The sequence below is a fragment of the Pholcus phalangioides genome, unplaced genomic scaffold, assembly GCF_987345545.1.
Source record: "Pholcus phalangioides strain wild (caught in Gottingen) unplaced genomic scaffold, Ppha-v1.0 ptg000022l_1, whole genome shotgun sequence".
Taxonomy (NCBI): domain Eukaryota; kingdom Metazoa; phylum Arthropoda; class Arachnida; order Araneae; family Pholcidae; genus Pholcus; species Pholcus phalangioides.
Genome location: NW_028301615.1, coordinates 38,028,876 through 38,048,569, shown reverse-complemented (window position 1 = coordinate 38,048,569; position 19,694 = coordinate 38,028,876). Strand labels below are relative to the sequence as shown.

At 37.1% G+C, this 19,694-nt stretch overlaps 1 protein-coding gene across 1 annotated transcript; it reads right to left on the bottom strand.

Annotated features, from left to right (window-relative positions):
- Window positions 1-3,324: 3,324 nt before the first annotated feature.
- On the bottom strand, window positions 3,325-9,651 carry LOC149070380 (zinc finger MYM-type protein 1-like). Its single transcript, XM_089249315.1, has 3 exons — window positions 7,792-9,651; window positions 7,616-7,707; window positions 3,325-3,625 (listed from the first exon to the last, which is right to left on the bottom strand). Exons 1-3 carry the CDS (start codon window positions 9,649-9,651, stop codon window positions 3,325-3,327), a joined length of 2,253 nt encoding a protein of 750 aa, XP_089105441.1.
- Between the last annotated feature and the right edge of the window lie 10,043 nt (window positions 9,652-19,694).

Here is a 19,694-nt window from a genome sequence, read left to right as displayed (position 1 = left end):
ATAGACAAACTCTAAACGCTATGGAATCAGCTCAATATACTGTCCAGATGAACGGGGATATTAAGAGAACCCAAGGAAAAACTGACCCACGCAGAGTCCGCTACACTGACATAAATATTAGTGACCACTCACCACTTGAAAGACGATCTCGAGCATGGTCATCGGTTCCCCATTCGGAACTTGCTTCTGGAATACCAGCGCCTCACAAATTCACATCTCGATGCGCGTCCCGGCCGCCGCTGTCAGTCGAGGAAAGAAAACTAAGCACCTCAACGAGAAGGGAAAGAACTAGCGCCTCGCAAATTCTATCCTGGCTCTTTATTTTCAAGCAAGAGACAAAGGGACCAATAGAAAGTCATGTAGATTTCTAATTTGCATATACTTAAACTTTTATTTAACTTTCCCTTTTTTTTTGGTTAGACGACCCAAAGTCGAGCATAACATTCTTGTCAATGTTTTACACACATACTGCAGTGGCCAAATACAATCGAAAATTTAATTCATAACTTTCATGGTACGACAATACTTTGTGGGAAAAGCGTTTTGTAAGAAATAATGTGCACGAAGGGTACCTCCAACTTAGGTTAATTTTTTGAATTCACACGGGGCTCAACACTGCTGTTACCATAACAGAGAGAGAGAGAGAGAGAGCGCTTCTACTTCCTGGTATTGCAATAGTGTTATCTAGTCCAGTCATGCCATCAGCAGAGCACATCAGCAGTTATGAGTTCGGTATAATGAAACAGTAGAGGGTGTTGAATGTCTCTTTTTTTTAATTTTTTTTGTTAAACTCGACTGTTGAACAGACAGATGGACGGCAAACTATTAAAATGCACTATAGTCTGTTTCAGGTTAACTTTGCAGTGAAGAGAAAGGTAGAGAGTGTATTCCTTCGCCGCAAAATATAGTTCTCATATGTCGGAGGTTTAAGATGAACCTTTATACAGAATATTTAAATTTTTTCTATGATTTTGAAAAAAATACTGAAAAAACATCGTTTTGAACTGATGTTTACTTGTTTAAAATTTTTAAATTATAAAAAATATTGGTTACCATTATCAAAAATCCATAGCAACGGCAACGACACTCTGGCGCGATATCCTAGGAATTTTCCCCGCCAATATCACTGTCGTGTTTTTTCCGTTGCAAACAATTGTATACTATATATTTTTTTTTTTCGTTATTTGGTTGAATTTTCCATAACGATACAATTTTTCATTGTTTTACATGCAGTTATAGGCTTACATAAAATCCAATATTCAATCAGTTTTATTTTCTCCCAAAAATAGGCTTCAGTGAGTTCAGATATTCACTCATAGATTACAAGAAGTGGTTTTTCTTCCATGAGAGCACCGATATTGTTATGAGAGGCCCTCTATGGGTGCAGAAGTTCTAGGTCCTCCTTTTTTTTAATTATTTTTTGCCATGTTTATGGGATAGTTTTAGTTTCCAATCACGGAGAGTGTTGACAGAGTCGCGACTTCCACTCACACGAACGGACACCGTCTTACACCCTCCTGTTTCTCTTGATGCCCCTTGCCTTTAGTGTCTCTTCAGATAAAATAAATGGGGGGGGGGGGGGTCCACAGTGGTTTGGGCTTTCATCTTTTATGTGACAGTTGTGCCTTTATTTTCACCAGAGATAGCCACGCTAAAGTTCTCTGGTCTTCCATTCCTGAATACTATATTTTTGGTTTTTGAATACTCGCTGTAAACAAAACTCAATAAGAATCATCCGTAATAACCATGAGCAGCACATCAACCGTAACAAAAGACTAAAACTGTCGTGAAAACAAACAAGTGGCATCGACGTATACCGTTCGGGAAAGGGGGGTAAGGTCGAGCGACGGAAATTTCGGCAAGAAAAGTGAGTAGAAAAATTCTAAACTTTTCCGTATCATTATTATTATTTGGTGCTATTCCTGCATTTACACGTGAAAACAGAGTTAATCTGCTTCTTCTCAATTTTATTTAACATTAATTTTTTTCCATTTAAATTGAAGAAAAAACTAAAAATCCCCAAGTTTTTGAGAGCCATGGTTAATATACAGTATTTTAAATTTATACGTTGCTTTCATAATATTGTTTGGATTTTTTTTTGTAAATAAATTTCAGCTGAGGGAAGGGAAATATCGCAGAAAAATATGACTGTTTTTTGAAATTTTTAGTGTTACTTACGGCACATCAATGAAGAGTAAACGACACGCTGATAGAAGATAATTATTTTTTCTAAATTTTAAAACACTTTCTAATCAAAAAACAAATGATTTCAAAAACTTCACTTTAATTTCTGAAAGTATCGGCAATGGTTTTCTTTTAATTCTATAATTATTACTAATTTAACTGTGCAATTACGTTACACGTAAAAAATATTTTTTTTAGTGAGATTGGCGAGAATCGGCCATACCTTACCGAGGCCGCGCATCGATACATAGGTTAAGAGGCTTTCGTTCCCATAGCAACGAGTGATGCGGTTCCCTCGTAGCTTCCCCTTCACTGCAAAGTTAACCTGAAACGGACTATAAATAGCGTTCGAACGGCAACTGTAGCATGAAAATCACCGGCGGTAGATAGGCTAAAAGTGAGGACAACCAATAAGGACAGAGAAGCAGCATAAAATAAAGCATTTTATTGTGTTTCACAAATTTTCCACGTGACCTTGTGGAGGACTAATAAGGCTGGGATCTCAGCCGAAGAAACGGTGTGACGAATGAAACGAACATTAATACTCTGGTGCACCGCAAAGTCCTTTTTCCTTGCCTGGCTCCGGGGATTTTCGTGCTACAGGTGCCATTTCAACGCTATTTAGTGTTTTTCAGTACGGAGATCGCAAAAAACTTGGTGTTGCCATTTGATATTTTCGAAATTTTCTAACTGTAACAGTAACTGTTAGAGTGACACTGTTGTTTTCCATATCATTCTTGAGCGCATACCTCAAAATACCTTATGCCAAAATTTCATTCAGTTTCTGAGAATGGTATGATAGTTAGGGGCCCATATGTCGGGATAGTTTTTTTATAATCACCCCGCATATCGTAATATTGGAAGTTGTTATGCATGGGACTGAAGTTTATCATTGTGTTGCAGAAGAGCAAATTAATAGTTATGCATGTAATCTGTACAACCAATGTATATAGAGTGAGTGATTGTATATTGTTTTTTTTTGCAACAATAGGTTGACATGTATTTTTTGTTGAATTTGAGTTTTACGGGGAATTTATATAACTAGAGAGATAGAATTATGAAGATTGGGGCCTCACCACCATTAGGATATTGATTTTTATGTTTAATATCTGAGCTATATGACGATGAATACCGACGTATCTATAAATCTACGGTGTAGATTTCCATGAAGGGGAAAGGTATGTAACACTGCGAGACGCAGACGGTGTTACAGTTTCTGGCGCCTCGACGGTCTCTCGTAATAATAGAGCCGCCGACATGAAGGAAACCGGCGAGTTCCGAGAAGCAATTCTTCTGAGGAACCGCTGGTACCATCGGGCCTATATAAGGTGAGACGCTGCTAAAAACGGAGTCTTTTTCCCTGTAGTCGAGAAGGAAGTGCGAGTAGAACGAAAGAGGGAATCTCTGGTGATGAATATGGACGATGAGAACTAAGGTGGATCTGAAAGATTTGGTGGTGAGTGCCGTATCAATATAGTCTCGGAATTATCTCTCAATAACTAATTCAATTTTTATGTTTATGGAGGTAATTAATCGTTTAACATTCGGCATGTCAAGTTCATGTATTTGCGATTTAACAGTCGGCATGTCAAGTTCATGTATTTGCGATGGTATTATATCATGTTGGATAAGGATCTCTTCTTCGAATAGCTCTTGTTTTATTTGTTAATTTATTAAATTAATTTGTTATTATTAATCCCTTTTGTGTGTATCCCATTAATTTTCAATGGTCAATTTCTTTGTTGACGGACGTCACAAAACACAACGCAAAAATAGTCCTTAATCGTAAATTTAATTGTTTTCCTTATTGTGCCCATTCCCCAGTCGACACCGTCACAGCAGGCACTAAAAAAAGGCACGATAATAGGCACCCCAATACTGCAGCAGGGTCTCAAACTGGGTTCTTTGGTGGGCCATAGCTCACGGGCCACTCTATAGTGAATTTTGTGTGAAAAAAATAATAGAGAGGAATCGTCACGGTCCCCCGAGTGGTGAGGGGCATGTTTATAGTGTAATGCAGCGGTTCTCAACCTTTTTTTGACTCGCGGAGCCCTATCCAGTATATAATTTTTATGGCGGAGCCCTGTTTGACTCGAGGAGCCCTTTTTTGTACATAATTTTTATGGCAGAGAGAACCTGTGGGCCTCTTTTATATTTATTTATCTATCAAATTTACTGATTTATATTATTTTCCTCGAGTCGCCACGGTAGCGTCACCACATTTTATGTAGAAAATATAATTTATTAAGAAAGAAAGAAAAAAAACACAATATATACAATACAAATACAAATACAACGCCACAACAGGCAAATTGCCCAACGAGGTGGCTGAGTTAAGAACATCATGGATCCCAAGCCCCTACCTACTACTGCTACCCACACATGCATCCCCCCCCCCGCGGAACCCCCCAACGAATCGGTACATGCGGGAATGTGCGTGTACGTGTAGTGCTATCTGACGTAAAGTTTTTGTTTCTGTGTAATGCTTGTTATGTGTAGTGCTGTCATCTGCCCCCAGTTTTACAAACTATGAGTGAAGTGTTATGGTCTATGAGTAAAGTGTTATGGTCTATGAGTGAAGTGTTATGAATATATATAAATATTGGGGGATTTTTTTATTATAAAAATAATTTTATAATAATTTTATATTTTACAATTAAGGAAAAAAAAGTATATACATACAATAAATTTCATTTATTAATTCAAAAATAATTCTGTGCTATAATGAAAAAGCATGAAGAATATTTCGGTTGAAAAAGAGAAACATGGTTAATAAAATCTAATTAGCTATGAAGTATTGTGATCATTTTTTCTTTGAATATTTTTTTATTTCCCGGTTATACATGTTAAAACCCATACTAAACTTCTGTTGCAAAAGTTTACTCCAATTTTGCAATAGAAGCTAGAGACTCCAAACATTTTTTGATATCTTTCGTGCTTGCATAATTAAGCAGAATATGTGAGATACGTCTGTCCAGTTTAGCGTACCTTGCGCATCTTTTTCGCCCTCTAAATCCACCTTTGCTCGACTCATGTAGAAGACACTGTCAAGGGCGTAAAGTTATTGAAAATGTTGGGGGGGGGGGGGGGGGGGGCTCAAGCCCCATACAATGGAACCTCGTTTATTCGTCGCGTCGTATAAACGAGGTTTTTAAGCACGTCGCCGAACTGTCGGGTCAAAGCGTCGTATAAATGAAAAAATCGTATAACTGAAACGTTATCTCTACCTTACTCTTCCGCAAAAATTTCTCTAAGAAAACTAAAAATTATTGTAATTCAAAACCATATTTCATGAAATTGAAATCAAGAAAAAATTATATTACAAAAAAAAATTACTCGAAATACAGCACTAAGATTGACATAACATTGCTGTTTCATAAACCTCAAGCACTCTTATGATGTTCCTTTCAAGATTTGAAATACAAAAATGCGTTATTTATAAACTTAAACAAAAAATTCATCTGTGTTGTTCGATTTCTATATTCAAGAAAAAAGTCAATAAAGCATCGAGTTCAGCTCTTTTGAAAAAAATCAGTTCTGCTTTAAAGAACTGTTTTTGCGTGCATCTACGGTCAACAACCTCCGTTAGCAGTCAGTTCATTTCGGAACTTGCAACAGATATTGTTGAAGCCACCTCCATTCCGTGGTCACATCCGCAGGCGATCAACGACCAGCCTGGCCCCAAGAACTTTTTCAGTACATATGTTAAAAAGGTTGGTTAGTCATGAATTGAGAGTAAAATTGTGAAAGAAATAATAAGGGAGTAAAAAAGTTCATTTCACAAGGTGAAATTTTATTGCCTTTACCTTTTTACTTTGCATTTTACACAAGGAATTTCGAATAGATTGAACTAAAAAAACCTCTTCATTATTTGTACCTATTATAAGAGTCACTTCATGTGATAATCATCAAGTTGATAATTAGCGAGTCACATTTTTCTTTCTGTCAAGCACAGTGAGAGACTCCTGTACACATACATGCAAATTATCAATTTTGACACAGCCGACTCTTCGGAGATAAAAAGGTAGGAAATTAGCTCTGTGGGAATAGGACCAGGGCTGCGTACGATTAGTAAAATAAACCATGGTCACTTCAATTTCATTCGGCAGTCACCTCTACACTACAGATGGCCACCTTAGAGAAGTTTTACTAGGATTTAATTTTATTAAAGATCGTGATAACATCCTTAAATTAAAATTCACAATAGCACGCCAAACTCTTACATGCACTATGAAATACTGCAATAAAATAAATTTCGACGATTATTTACAATGATACTGAATTCTAATGTTACTTACAATATATAACAATAAATTCTTTCGAAATACTGCAGTGAAATAAATTTCGACAATGATACTGAATTATAGTGTTACTTATAATATGTAACTATAAATTCTTTCGAAATACTGCAATAAAATAAATTTCGACAATGATACTGAATTCTAATGTTACTTACAATATGTAACTATAAATTCTTTCGAAATACTGCAGTAAAATAAATTTCGACGATTATTCACAATGATACTAAATTCTAATCTTACTTACAATAACTATAAATTTTTACCATAGAGCCTACAATAGAATTAAACTCTTATGATATCCCATTATGGCACTGAATTTTAACGACATCCTACAATACGTTACAATAAGTTCTTGATTTTTCTAAGTTTTTGCTTTTTCGAGTTCTTGCTTTCTCAAACTAGTACCAGGTTCTTACGCTATCCTACAGTAGCAGTAAAAATTCCCACTCTTTTTATAACAATGTAAAATTCTTAGATTCTTACGATAACACTAAAATTGTTGGTCATGTCTTGCCCGAACTTTTATGCAATTTATCTCATCTCACCGGAGTCATTCATACACAATATAGCAGACCTTGGGATAACGTCACATCTGGGGAACAAATGAAAATGACTTCATATAAGAGGGCCGGAGAAGTGAGGGATTCCATTTTCGCTACCATTCATATCATTCACCTAAGAATTTAATAGGAAATAGGTCTACTGAAATAAATTCGTATTTTATTTTGTGTAGCATAATTCTCAATCACTTTGTACCCAGTTATTTCTCTTGTTTTAAGTTATTAAAATTTCAAACTTTTTAAAACTATCATTGCAAAATACTAATTTTTTTTTAAGAAAACGTAAACTGTGTAACATCAGTTATCAAAGAAAATGTGACAGAATTTTGGTCTTAGGGATGAAGTGGATTAAAAATCGGAAAAATCTATTATAGATATGAGAATATATAGCATAAACATGTGTGAATGAACCGATTGAGATAAAATAAATTACATTTAAAACAAAGCAGATGTTGCTTTGATCGATGAGAATTTCTCTTCATAAACTCATTCATTAACATTTCTATTTTTAAACCATCTACATATTCTTTGTGTGTGTTTAAGATAGCAGTATGATTTAATCTTTTTTGCCCCATTGTTGTGCGTAAAAAAGTTTTCAACCGTCTCAAAAGACTGAAACTTCTCTCAGCTGTACAGCTAGTAGCTGGCACAACATAAAAAAACTAATTTCATGACTTCCGTCAGCATCTCAGAAGCTGCTTTATTCTCTAGAAGATAATCCTTCAGTTTGCTTCACGTATCTTCACGCTTTTTTGCTTCAGAATATCTCGAATCATTGAACAATGCAAATGCAGTCGTTCAATGTCTATGTCATTGCTGCAGAAGTCTTGAAAAGCACTTTCGAGATCCATATCTCGCTTTGTTGAATTCAGGAACTTTACTACTACTTCTTCTATTTTTCTCATTTTTGATAAAGCTGGGCATCCACTGTATCGATTTTTTAAAGCACCGAGAATGCCATCAATGATTTCATAATAGATTTTTCTGAAATAATCCTCAGTGCTTTGGAAAACGTGGGTGTTGAGATGATCATCAATTTTACGAGGAATTTTTCGGATCCGAGGAAGTTTAGGTTCGTCCAAGGAGAGATCTTCTGATTCTTTTTTTACTTCCTCCCAGAACTGTGCAAAATTTTCATTGCTTCTTCCTTCCTTCAACACGAGGCACAACATTTCAATCTGGCTTTCCACATTTCGCAAGGAAGTTAATGGGGCCTGAACTAATTTGTTTACTTCTTCTGTTGGCCCCAATATTTTGATGATAGCTTTCAGAGCGAAATAAAAATCAAAACGTTCAAGCTGCTTTAAGAACCCGCTGCATTTACTGGCGAACAAAGGCTTACTCGATTTATCATTTGACGCATGCTTCAAGAAATCCATTATTTCAGTGTAATTTTTTATTATGCTAATTACACTGCTTACACGCATAAGCCATCTTGTTGGGCAAAGAGGGCGTAAATCAGTGCTTTCATTTTTTTTGAAGTTGTGAAATAAAGCTACACGAGCTGGCGATTCTTTTACAAAGTTCACCAATTCTTTAACAGTGTTCATCGTGTCTCTTACAACAGAAATTTCCTGCATAACGTCCTGTACAGTTAAATTCAGCCGATGAGCCGAGCAATGAACGAACAGAGCCCGCGGCTCTTGCTGCTTAATTCGCTCTTGTACACCCGTGTGCATTCCCGCAAAGTTACTAGCCCCATCATAACACTGGCCACGGCAATTCTTCATAGACAGGCATACTCTTATTAATGTGTCCTTAATCAGATTATATAAAGAATCGGCTGTAGTAGTTTCTGTAGAATAAAAACCGATAAATGTTTCGTGCACTTTTAAATTATCATCAACATTGCGAATGCATATACTGACCTGCTCTTGGTTGGACATGTCTGTTGTTTCGTCCACAACCAAAGCAAAATGAACAGATTTTTGAATGTCGTTAACTGCATTTCTCAACACTTGATGAGCCATAATTTCCAGAATTTCGTTCTGAATCGCGGGAGAAAGCCATTTATATTTCTCTGCTCTGCTCAACCACTTCAACAATGGCTGCGATTCTTTTGAACGAAGTAACAACAAATGTCTTAAATTTGAGTCTTCATCTTCGTGGCCACGAATAGCAATTCCTTGCCTTGCCAAATAGAGGAGACTCGCGGAAATGGCATTGAGGGCATCTCTCGCCAAAATCATTTCAGTATTTTTTGTATCATATATCTGTTTTTCGATATTGATAGATTGTTGTAGGTAGTCACTCTTTTCTACAGACTCGCGGTGACATTCCGATCGTTCGTGTGCACTGAATTTCTGTAACGCGTGTCTCCATTTGCGGAAACCATCTGATATAAAGGTATCTTCCTTTCTTGAGCATTTCAAAACGTTCAGTTCTGAACATCGCTGACAAAATGAACAAAATACCTTGTCGATTTCAGGTTTGTAAACAATCCACGGATGTTTATTCTTCCATGAATTCTGGAATTTCCTTCCCTTTTCCAAGACCTTTTCCTCAGAAATCGTGGATTCAGATTTTTCATCAGTACAAGCGGAGCTACTTCCGGCTTCGCTTTCTACAGATTTCAACCTCGGACGCTTAAAGATATATTTATCCATTGGAACATTCGAAAACGAACTCTATAAAGATTTTAAAAAAAATGGTATTACAAATAAAATAACTTCAACATTTTTTGAAAAGTCTGGAAACGCTTAACCTTTCCTTTTTAATGCTAAAACATATTATATCTACACTGCTGGCCACCGTAAATGCAACACCCTGAAGGAAGCATGCAAATAATATGAAATTTACAACATGCATTAGCGGAGGTGAGATATGCAAATGATTAGAATTTCAGCGCAGACACACATCATGCGCGCCTGTGGCGCCCCTTCAAAGCGCTATTTAAGGCTTGGAGATTTCGACGATTTGAAGTACGGCAATTGTGTTTTTCTTGTGGTTTTTTCAAAAAAACGATCAATTATGCCTCGTAGAAAACAGCGATTATCTTTTGATCAAGTATCCGAGTTCGACAGAGGAAGGATAGTTGCCTACCGAGATTGTGGATTATCTTTCACGGAAATCAGTAGTCGTGTTGGACGAAACCAAACAACTGTAATGCGGATATGTGATCGTTGGATGCAGGAGGGTACGACGGACCGACGTGTTCGATCGCATGCACCTCAGTGCACCACTTCACGTGATGACAGGCGTATTGTGCGTATGGCAGTGACGGATCGCTCAGCCACATCACGAACCATAGCACAGCACATTCAGTCTGTACCGCATCATCCAGTGTCTGCGCGTACCATTCGACGCCGTTTACAGCAGAGTGGTCTGTCCGCAAGACGTCCACTGCTTCGTCTACCCTTGACGCAGAACCACAGACGTCTCCGCCGCCAATGGTGCGATGAAAGAAGGATGTGGACGGCACAATGGAATGAAATTGTCTTTACTGACGAGTCACGCTTCTGTCTGCAACACCACGATGGTCGGATTCGAGTCTGGAGACACCGTGGAGAGAGGATGCTGAACAGCTGCGTTAAGCACCGCCACATTGGCCCTGCACCGGGTATTATGGTATGGGGCGGTATTGGATATCACTCTCGCACTCCTCTAGTACGCATTGCCGGTACTTTAAAAAGCCAGAGCTACATCTCCGAGGTGTTGGAGCCAGTTGTCCTTCCTTACCTTCAGGGCTTGCCCACAGCCATATTTCAACAGGATAATGCGCGACCACACGTGGCACGCATTGGGCAAAGGTTCTTCGTCAATCGCCAGATTGAATTGCTTCCCTGGCCAGCTCGCTCTCCGGATCTTTCGCCGATAGAAAACATGTGGTCCATGGTTGCTCAACGATTGACCCAGATTACATCCCCAGCTGCCACACAAGATCAACTTTGGCAACGCGTGGAAGCTGCTTGGTCTGCTGTACCCCAAGAACACATCCAAAGTCTCTTTGAATCAATGCCGAGGTGTGTGGCAGCGGTGATCTCCAACAATGGCGGCTACTCTGGCTACTGATTTTGGCAGGAACCACACTTCACAGAAGTCTATAAATTTAATCATTTGATGCTTGGTCAACATGTTATCTACAAAATAAATATTGTTGCGATATCTCTTGTCTTTCTTGGTGTTGCAATTTGGGTGGCCAGCAGTGTATTTTATTAAGCCGTTATATCTGTGTTATAAAGCCGGGTCCAGACCAACCGATCGAGATTCCAACCCAGACCTGCACAGCCGCAAACTAGCACGCTGAATACTTAATTTGCCAGATGGTGTATATATATATATATATATATTATATATATATATATATAAAATTGATTTTCTGTGTGTCTGTGTGTGTGTATGTTCTTTATACAAATCTACAATTTTAGATCGATCGTCGCCACATTTTGCATATATGCCAAATGGGACCCGACTTGAACGATAGGCTACTTTAAAATTTCGTCAGCCCAGGGCAAATGCCCCAAATGGGCAAAAAACTGTCCGGCAACAATGGTTTTTGGGCCTCAACAATCACTTTCCGAACGTTTACTTTGGTTACCGTGGTTCCCCAGCCATGCGTTTCAGACGTGTATATGCCTTTACAACGGTTTGTCACTTCTTTAATCCTGTTAGTATATGTATAATAGTTTATGCCTTTATAATGGTTTGCCACATTTTCAATATACTCTCAGTAATGAGGCTTTTTGAATAGACGTCATAATCATCATCAGCATCGCTTTGAGAGTCAGGAAAAGGGTGATCCTCATAGAAATCAGTGCTAAAATTGTCGATTTTACTGTAGAAATGCGGAAATTAGTGGGATTTTCCGCCCCATCAATAATTTTAAAAATTGTATTGAATTCTCGATTTTTGAAATATTCAGTTCGCTTAGAGGTATACGAAGCCCAGGAGACTAAATATGAAGTAATTAGCCAAACCTATACTTATGAGTTGGATATTCGAGCAATATCATTGATTTCATTTATATCTTCTCAAGTATGAAAATTAATGTCTCCATATTGTCTCTTTTGATATTTATTTGCATAAATTCATGTGGGTTAGGATATTTTAAAATTAGTTATGAGCCCGTGAAAAGTGCAACGAAAAAATTCCACAGGATTTAACTAAGGATTTTTGGAAGCTGGAACAGACAGATGGATAACTTGAAGTTCGGGGGGGGGGAATCGAAATACCTAGCACCCCTTAAAAAAAGAAAAATATACATTCATTTCTACGTTTCTGTGTAAATCTAGATTTGTGTTTTTCATGAATCACGCAGGTCGCCATATTGGTTAACTTGGACACGGTTTGTATGTCCCTCAAGAAAAAGAGAGGGAGATATCACGTGATCCAAAAAAGCCTCATTGAAGAAAACCCGGGCAGCGCCGGGTATTATAGCTAGTATATATATAAAAGTGGCAAAGAGTTAAAGACATCCATTGATTATTTACAACTAAAATTTGACCAAAAAAAGACCAAAATATTCTCACAATTGTCAAGATCAGCAACCTGAAATGCACTGAAATTGCAATTCCTAAAATGTGATATTATTGATTGGGTGGGAAAAAAAGGTAAATAAAATACTCGGTTCCTACAGGAAAGTCTGTTCAAAGGTTCTGGTGCACTCAAAATGCGTGCTCACCCTGGCCGACCAAGCATCTACTTGCGGTCCTGTTTGCAATTGGCATTCATTAATTTAATAGTTTGAAATAATTTCAGAGCAATATCTCAAGTGCAGTATTTTTCTGTCAGATTTAAGAGCAACACCTTTTAAAGCTCAGAAATACCTCAGATATGCGTGACCATGTATTCTGTTTTGAACATTGTCCCGTAACTCAAAGGTTCTGACTTTTGTCAGCAGCGGCTTTTTGCCCAATTCATGGTTAATCCGCGACTCCACGGAATAGCTTGGTAGATATTTTTACTTATAAAAGAACCACTTTTCAAAGAATAAATAAGCATACAAATCAATATTCCAGCTTGTCGCACCGCCCCTGACAAATGTTAGCTACACCGCTAAAAGCCACTACGCACCATGGAGGAATTAATAACAGGAGGTGACGCGACCAGCGCTTCCGTTGAGAAAGCATGGTGAATCTGGGTTGCCAGATGAAGCCAGTGATCGCTCTATTAAAGGGACCAAGTAAGCCCAAACAAACCGTGGATTCCCATGCTTTCCTATGAGAAACATCCCCGTTTTTAAAAATCATTTAAAAATTTACTATTCACTTTAGGAACTCGATTTTTTTCCCTCAAATTCTGTGAATATATTTATACAATTGAACGAGAGCTTTTACAATTTTAGTTGTTATTTGTTTTCGAATATTAACTTCAACAACATGGAACCTTTTGCAAAAAATAACCGAAATTTACCCATATCTTGTGCCACAAAATTTTTTCTCGGCATTTTAATTTTTAAAAAATTATGCCAAAGTATGTAACACCTCAGAGCTGAGAGAAAGACAATGTTTAAAGACACTTGAACAAGCGGTGTTTGAAAAAATCTGACTTTTTTTTTGCGAAAAACATTATATATGCAAAACATTAGCATATATAATGACTTTCAGCTGTTTATATTAAAATATTGTAGAAATACTTCCAGTCCAGGTAGAACAACAAAAACTCGAACGCAGACAATTTTTAGATTTCAAATTGAATTCGAAAATTGTGTTTTTTGTCAAGGTTTCGTACACATACCACTTTAAAAGCAAAATAATAGGTACAAAATGAAGGGGGGAAAAACAGCCCAAGTGATTATTTTAATAAATACTATGGGCTATAGGCCAGAGAGAGGACTTATCGCGGCTCGTAAAAAAAGGTTTTTATTTTTAATATTTTTTTTCTCAATACAACATCCACATAGCGGAAGGTTCGGATGGGCTGCATATATTTCAATCATACGTATTCAAGAATTTGAGAGTGGAACGGAAGAAGAGGGTGGCGAAATTTGTACAGGCTACAGGCAGCAAAATCATAAATACACAGTGGCGGAGGACGCTCGAGCACTTCCAGTACTTTGAGGCACGGGGGCGGCAAAATGCTCTTTGCCCCGTGTGGCAAAAATCCTAGCTACGTCCCCGTCAGAAGGTGCTCGAGCACCTCAGAACTGATTCAGAAATCAAAATTCCTCATGTAAAGCTTAAGACGAGCGCCCACGGGCCTCAAACACTTTCGAAATGTCCCGGATCTATCATAAAGATGAACGAAACAAAAAGGCAAAATAAACAGTTAAAAGAAAAAATTATGAAAATTGCATTTTATTGGAGCTTCATGTTATTTTAATTAATCATATCCCCATAGACATTAATACGATACATCGAATTTTTAAAATAAATTGAAGGCACTGAACTAAAAACATATGACGAGTTGAGAGTTAAAAATGATCTTCCCCTTTCAAAAATAAATTAAAAATATAAAAACCCCTTGTACAAGGATAAAATTTTATCTTTCCCCATTATTGAATCATGTAGATTAGCTGAAGACGCATTAAACAGTCATGGTGCTTAAATTTATTTAGATATTAATATTTTAAGAGAATTCGATCCGGCAAAACACATGTTAAGTATAGGGAAAAGAGCGGTTTGTTTGGGCTTACTTGTCAGTCCATAGGGTTGCCACAACGGCTTCAATTTTCCTGCCTGATGTCACCTCCTGTTATTCTTTCCTCCATGACTACGCACACTTTGAGAAACACTGACGTAACTCATATGATCGTTGTTGTTCAGTTCGTTTCCATCTCAGCAGAAAGTAGTTTAGCGGAGATTGCGGGGGGGGGGGGGGGGGGGTCGGTAAGACAAAAATTGATGGAAGAAATTCACGAAAAAAAATTCAAACACCTTGAAAATGATTATAATTTTTTTCAAGGACTTTTGAAGACTTGAAAATGAACTTTTTCTCTAAGGATTTTCAAGGAGGGTACGAACCCTGTCCCTATATACCAGGGATTGACAAATCTCGGGCTCCAGGTTACCATGGCGACTAGAAAATCGGTATCGGCACCAAACATTCTCTGCATGTGATTGCTAGAGTGGAATCATAGGATGACGAAAACAGTGTGGCTTTCGACATGGGAGGGGGGGGGGGGGTCTCCGTAAGTCCTGAAAAAATCTAAAAAACATCATTTCGGACCGTTTTTCTTCAGCAAAAACCATGCTTGGCTCCTCAGGAATATGGCTGTTTCCTACATAGTTTTTGATTTGCCAAGATCGGCTATATTCAAATGACATCAAAACAGGAATCATTCAATATTTTGAAACAGTATTGAAATTTATACTCGATGAAAAATTCAAAAAGCATGGTCATATAGGCTTATGCAGCCAGAGCCGCTATCCTATAAAGTGTTTGACAAATGATTTTACTTCATGTTCATTTCTTTTTCTCTTTAGAGGTGGGGGGGGGGGAAAGAGGACAAAATCACTGAAAATATTACGATTTGATATTTTGGTTTTTTGTTGGTCGGTATTTCTTCGAGCAGAAATATTTAATTTCGTTTCATTTGTGTTCAATAATGTGCATTTCAATATAGTACAGGAGTACCGTATTTGATTTGCAAAAAATTCAATATAAACAAACAAAACAAAAATATTAAAATGTCTGAGTGAGTACAGTGTTTAAAGAGAGGAAAAATGCAACACCATACTGAGCTCTTTCACGATTTAATAATGAGAAAATTATTATTGCGTTATTAATGAAAAAAGTTCGGTGTAGATAATATCTGATATGGTGATAATCTCATTATGAAATCAATGATGCAATAATTTTATTGCATCAATTAAAAAAATGTGTAGGAAGAGCAACTTTTTTGCGCATTAACCCTATATAGTCCCGTTGATTTTTGAATAGACATGGCAAATGGTCAAAAAACACAAACAGGTTTTTTGGTATTTCAGAAAGTACATCTTTTAGTGTCATTTCAGTACAAGGTACAGCTATATAAGTACAATAATTTTTATCTATCTAGAAAAAGCTGATTCTTTGTTGGTGTCATATTTGAGAGCTGTCCCAATTTTACGTGCTCAGAGATTTATATTATAGCACCAAATTGAGGGAAATGGAAATAAAATTCAAGGACGAAACTATTCAACTTTGCTGAGCAAAATTCTATCTGTTTATAGATAACATTAAAATTAAGGCAGACTATATTTTACCCTTAATTAATTATTTTAGCTAGTTAAATCCAGTATAATTAATTAAATTGCTGTGATGATGTATTGTTTCAGTTAAAAATATGCTAACAGCGCCAATTTACATCGGTTTCTGGAAAAATAATAATTTTCAATACGTTTTATGGAAGAGAACCATAGAGGGTATAAAAACATTGGTTTCGATTTTATTTGGTCAACATAGGTGATCAGTTGCTATTAATATTAATAAGGTGCGCCGCAGATAGCAAACGTTTAAAAACCCATTGGCATAGCAGCTCGTTTATTTTTCTTAACAACAAACACTTCAGTATTAGTATAATACTGAAGTCATACTGATATCAGTAAAAGTATAAATACTTTTTTTCTTAATTCATAAATCAGAAGGGGGAAATCTTTGTTTACATATAATATACGTCTGAGCGAGTGCTTATTAACCGAAATTTTAGTATTTGTATAACACTTATATTCAACGTATAGTGTTTTTTTGCTCATATACTACTGATGTATGTAAAAAATTTCAACGTTGAAGGACCTGCAGGACCGGTAATTATTTTTGGTCAAGCATTATCTTATTTGCAATCATTTTCAATAAATCAATTGGTATCAGTTTTGACCATAAACACCTACGTGATAGATATGCCATTCATATTTTATCCTAAAAATTCATTTTAACAAAAATAACTTGATAATCTAATGATATAAAAATTTTCAATCATGTAATGCTGACCACGGCCTATCGAAAACCACGGTTTAAATCACCAGGAATAACCAAACATAGCAGCAATAGCAAACAGTTCGAATGAAACGCATATTTATACATTTCGTTGATTTAAAATAAATATTTATTGTATCCTCATGTTGTTCATGTCAAATACATTTAAATTTACGCAAAAAATACACACAAGAACCTATTTATACAATTATATAGTTTCTGAACCGGTCCTAATTTCTGCATGAAGTGGCCCATTTAATTTAAACAGCACAGTATTTACTCTATTCGCTAATAAACTAAACATTTTGACCCTATTTATGCAGGGTTATAATTGTCCACTTTTTTCTAGGGGCACTTCAAGTCAAAGGTTCTGACTTGCAGAAGTTTGACTTGCTTGTTTTTTTTACACAAATTATTTTCGACTTATTTTGTTCCTTGTTATTAGAGACCACTGTTTAAGCAAAACAAATTTGAATAATCCAACTCGCAGTTTTCCAAACTTTTTGTTTCATCGTCCTCCTCTTCAGAATTTGTTTTTTTCTCATTCCCCCCCCACCCCCGGACCTTTCCATGCGTCCAAGGGGCGATATTGCCCATTATAGGATACTCTGATCTAACTGATCATAACTTCAATAACAATCTCTGTTCCCATTCTTCTAATCACTATCACCGAATATTATTACCAAAATCTCTTGTGTTGTCTGATCAATAATTTCATGGTCGGTTTTCTTTCACCTTTCGTAGTTTTGTAATTTCTGAACTCCGGATAATCCACCCTCGGATAATCGAGGTTCTACTGTACTTTAGATTTCTTTAACAATCTTGTTCCAAACAATGTTTGTCGTAAAAGCTTTTGGCCTCAAGAATATCTGTATAAACATTTTATGCAATCGCAAAATTCCCAAAAAATTAGAGAAACTGCTAATGAGGTTGTACTTACCAAGATTATTGTTGCTCTGCTACAAATTGGGCTTTGATGATGATTCCTTCATCATGAAGGATGAGTAAGGATGCAACGATCGATCAGCGTTGACTTGAAAATTTGTAACATGAACACTCAACGATGACACTTGGATTCAAAAACAACTGGATGTTTCTTTCTCTTCTTATATGCTATAGTTAATATGACAATCCTGTTTTCGGTATTGTCAACTCTGTACAGAAAAATTTCTCACGTCTTCGTGCGCAACCATTTGTCGGCAATTACCTTTTGTAACTACTATAGTTCGGCTGGTCAAATGGTGATTTGACCAGCCGAATTCATCTTTTGTGAACATTTCGGATGTCTTAATTCTTCGTTTTCTTCTCATGGTTAGTACATCTGGACAACATAAAAATGTAACACTGTGCTAGCTTCCTGAAGGAGGGACACAGAGATGTGTGCTACTTAAACACATGATTCAGTTAGATGGCGGTATCCATGACTGAAACTTTCGGGAAAGTTCTCACGCTTCCTCAGGGAAAAATTTCCAATACATCTGGCTGCCCATTCGTGTGCGTCTGTGTCGTGAGGCGCTGAAGTAGAGGCATTAGTAGCCTCTCTTAACTTCAGGAAATGGCCCCCGGGTGGGACGGTTTTAGAGAGATATAGATGGCTTTTTTCTCAGCCAGTGATATCAAGGAAACAGTTATTTTCCGGATATTATGCTGAGGTGAGCTCGGAAAGAAAAGTCATCACGTCTCCGCCGGGACTCGAACCCGGCGGACTCGCATAATATCCGGAAAATAACTGTTTCCTTGATATCTCTGGCTGAGAAAAAAGCCATCTATATCTCTCTAAAACCGTCCCACCCGGGGGCCATTTCCTGAAGTTAAGAGAGGCTACTAATGCCTCTACTTCAGCGCCTCACGACACAGTGCGTGAAATTAGGAAGGCAGATTCATGTGTCTCCAGTGGTGTAGATGGTAGCATGCTTGCCCGGTATGCAAGAGGGCCTGGGTTCGAGTCTCGGCGGAGACGTGATGACTTTTCTTTCCGAGCTCACCTCAGCATAATATCCGGAAAATAACTGTTTCCTTGAAGTCTGTATATTTGATAAATGTAAAAAAAATTATCACTTCTCTTGTTTTCATTTAACCTGTTTATTAGTTTGCGATACGTCCACGACACGTATTTTTCCATAAAAATTAAATTTAAATTAGTGTCGACAGATTTTCTTCACACACATAATTATGTACAAATAAAACCAGCATTACCGATCGAATGCATAATTTTTGGTAAATTCAATTAATTCGTTGAAGATTTATTGTATTTACCAATACGACCTTACGAACTGAGGAATATACATAATCACCGATAAATGTGATGAAGTCTTGGTATTTGAACAGAATCTATTAAACTAACCAAAATGGTTAAGCATAATGGATCAGAATTTGCTTTTACAAAAAGGTCTCTTCGCGTTCTCCTAGAGTCATTCTTCGCTTTTCTGAGTCTTATTTCGTCCTGCACTGGAGTATGCCGTAAGGTTTTGGACACTACACCTACAGAGAGACAGACTTGGTTGATGGAGTCACGACCACCTAGGTTATATAGGAGGTCGTGATGGAGTGCAGAGAAGTACTGTGCGTGCTCTTGTTGGCACATAAGGCTTGAGCTATGAAAAAAGACTTAATTTCTTGAATATGTTTACGTTGGAGAAACGCAGTTGGTGGGAGTATATAATCAAAGTGTTTGTATAAAATTTTCATTGGGATGGATAGGATGGATTTTGAGTTATTAATACACCGTCAATCAACTGCTTCGACGAGGGGACGCAATATCGTTTATTAAGGAAAAGTTCCAGATTGTGTGGTGACACAGGGAGTTTTTCTCTAG

Coding starts and splice junctions, on each gene's coding strand:
- LOC149070380 (XM_089249315.1), bottom strand. CDS start 9,651: ATGGATAAATATATCTTTAAGCGTCCGAGGTTGAAATCTGTAGAAAGC. Junction 7,708..7,791: donor ATATTCTGAAGCAAAAAAGC/GTGAAGATACGT, acceptor TCATGAAATTAG/TTTTTTTATGTTGTGCCAGC. Junction 3,626..7,615: donor TTTTTACGCACAACAATGGG/GCAAAAAAGATT, acceptor CAAATCTTTCAG/ATCCACCTTAGTTCTCATCG.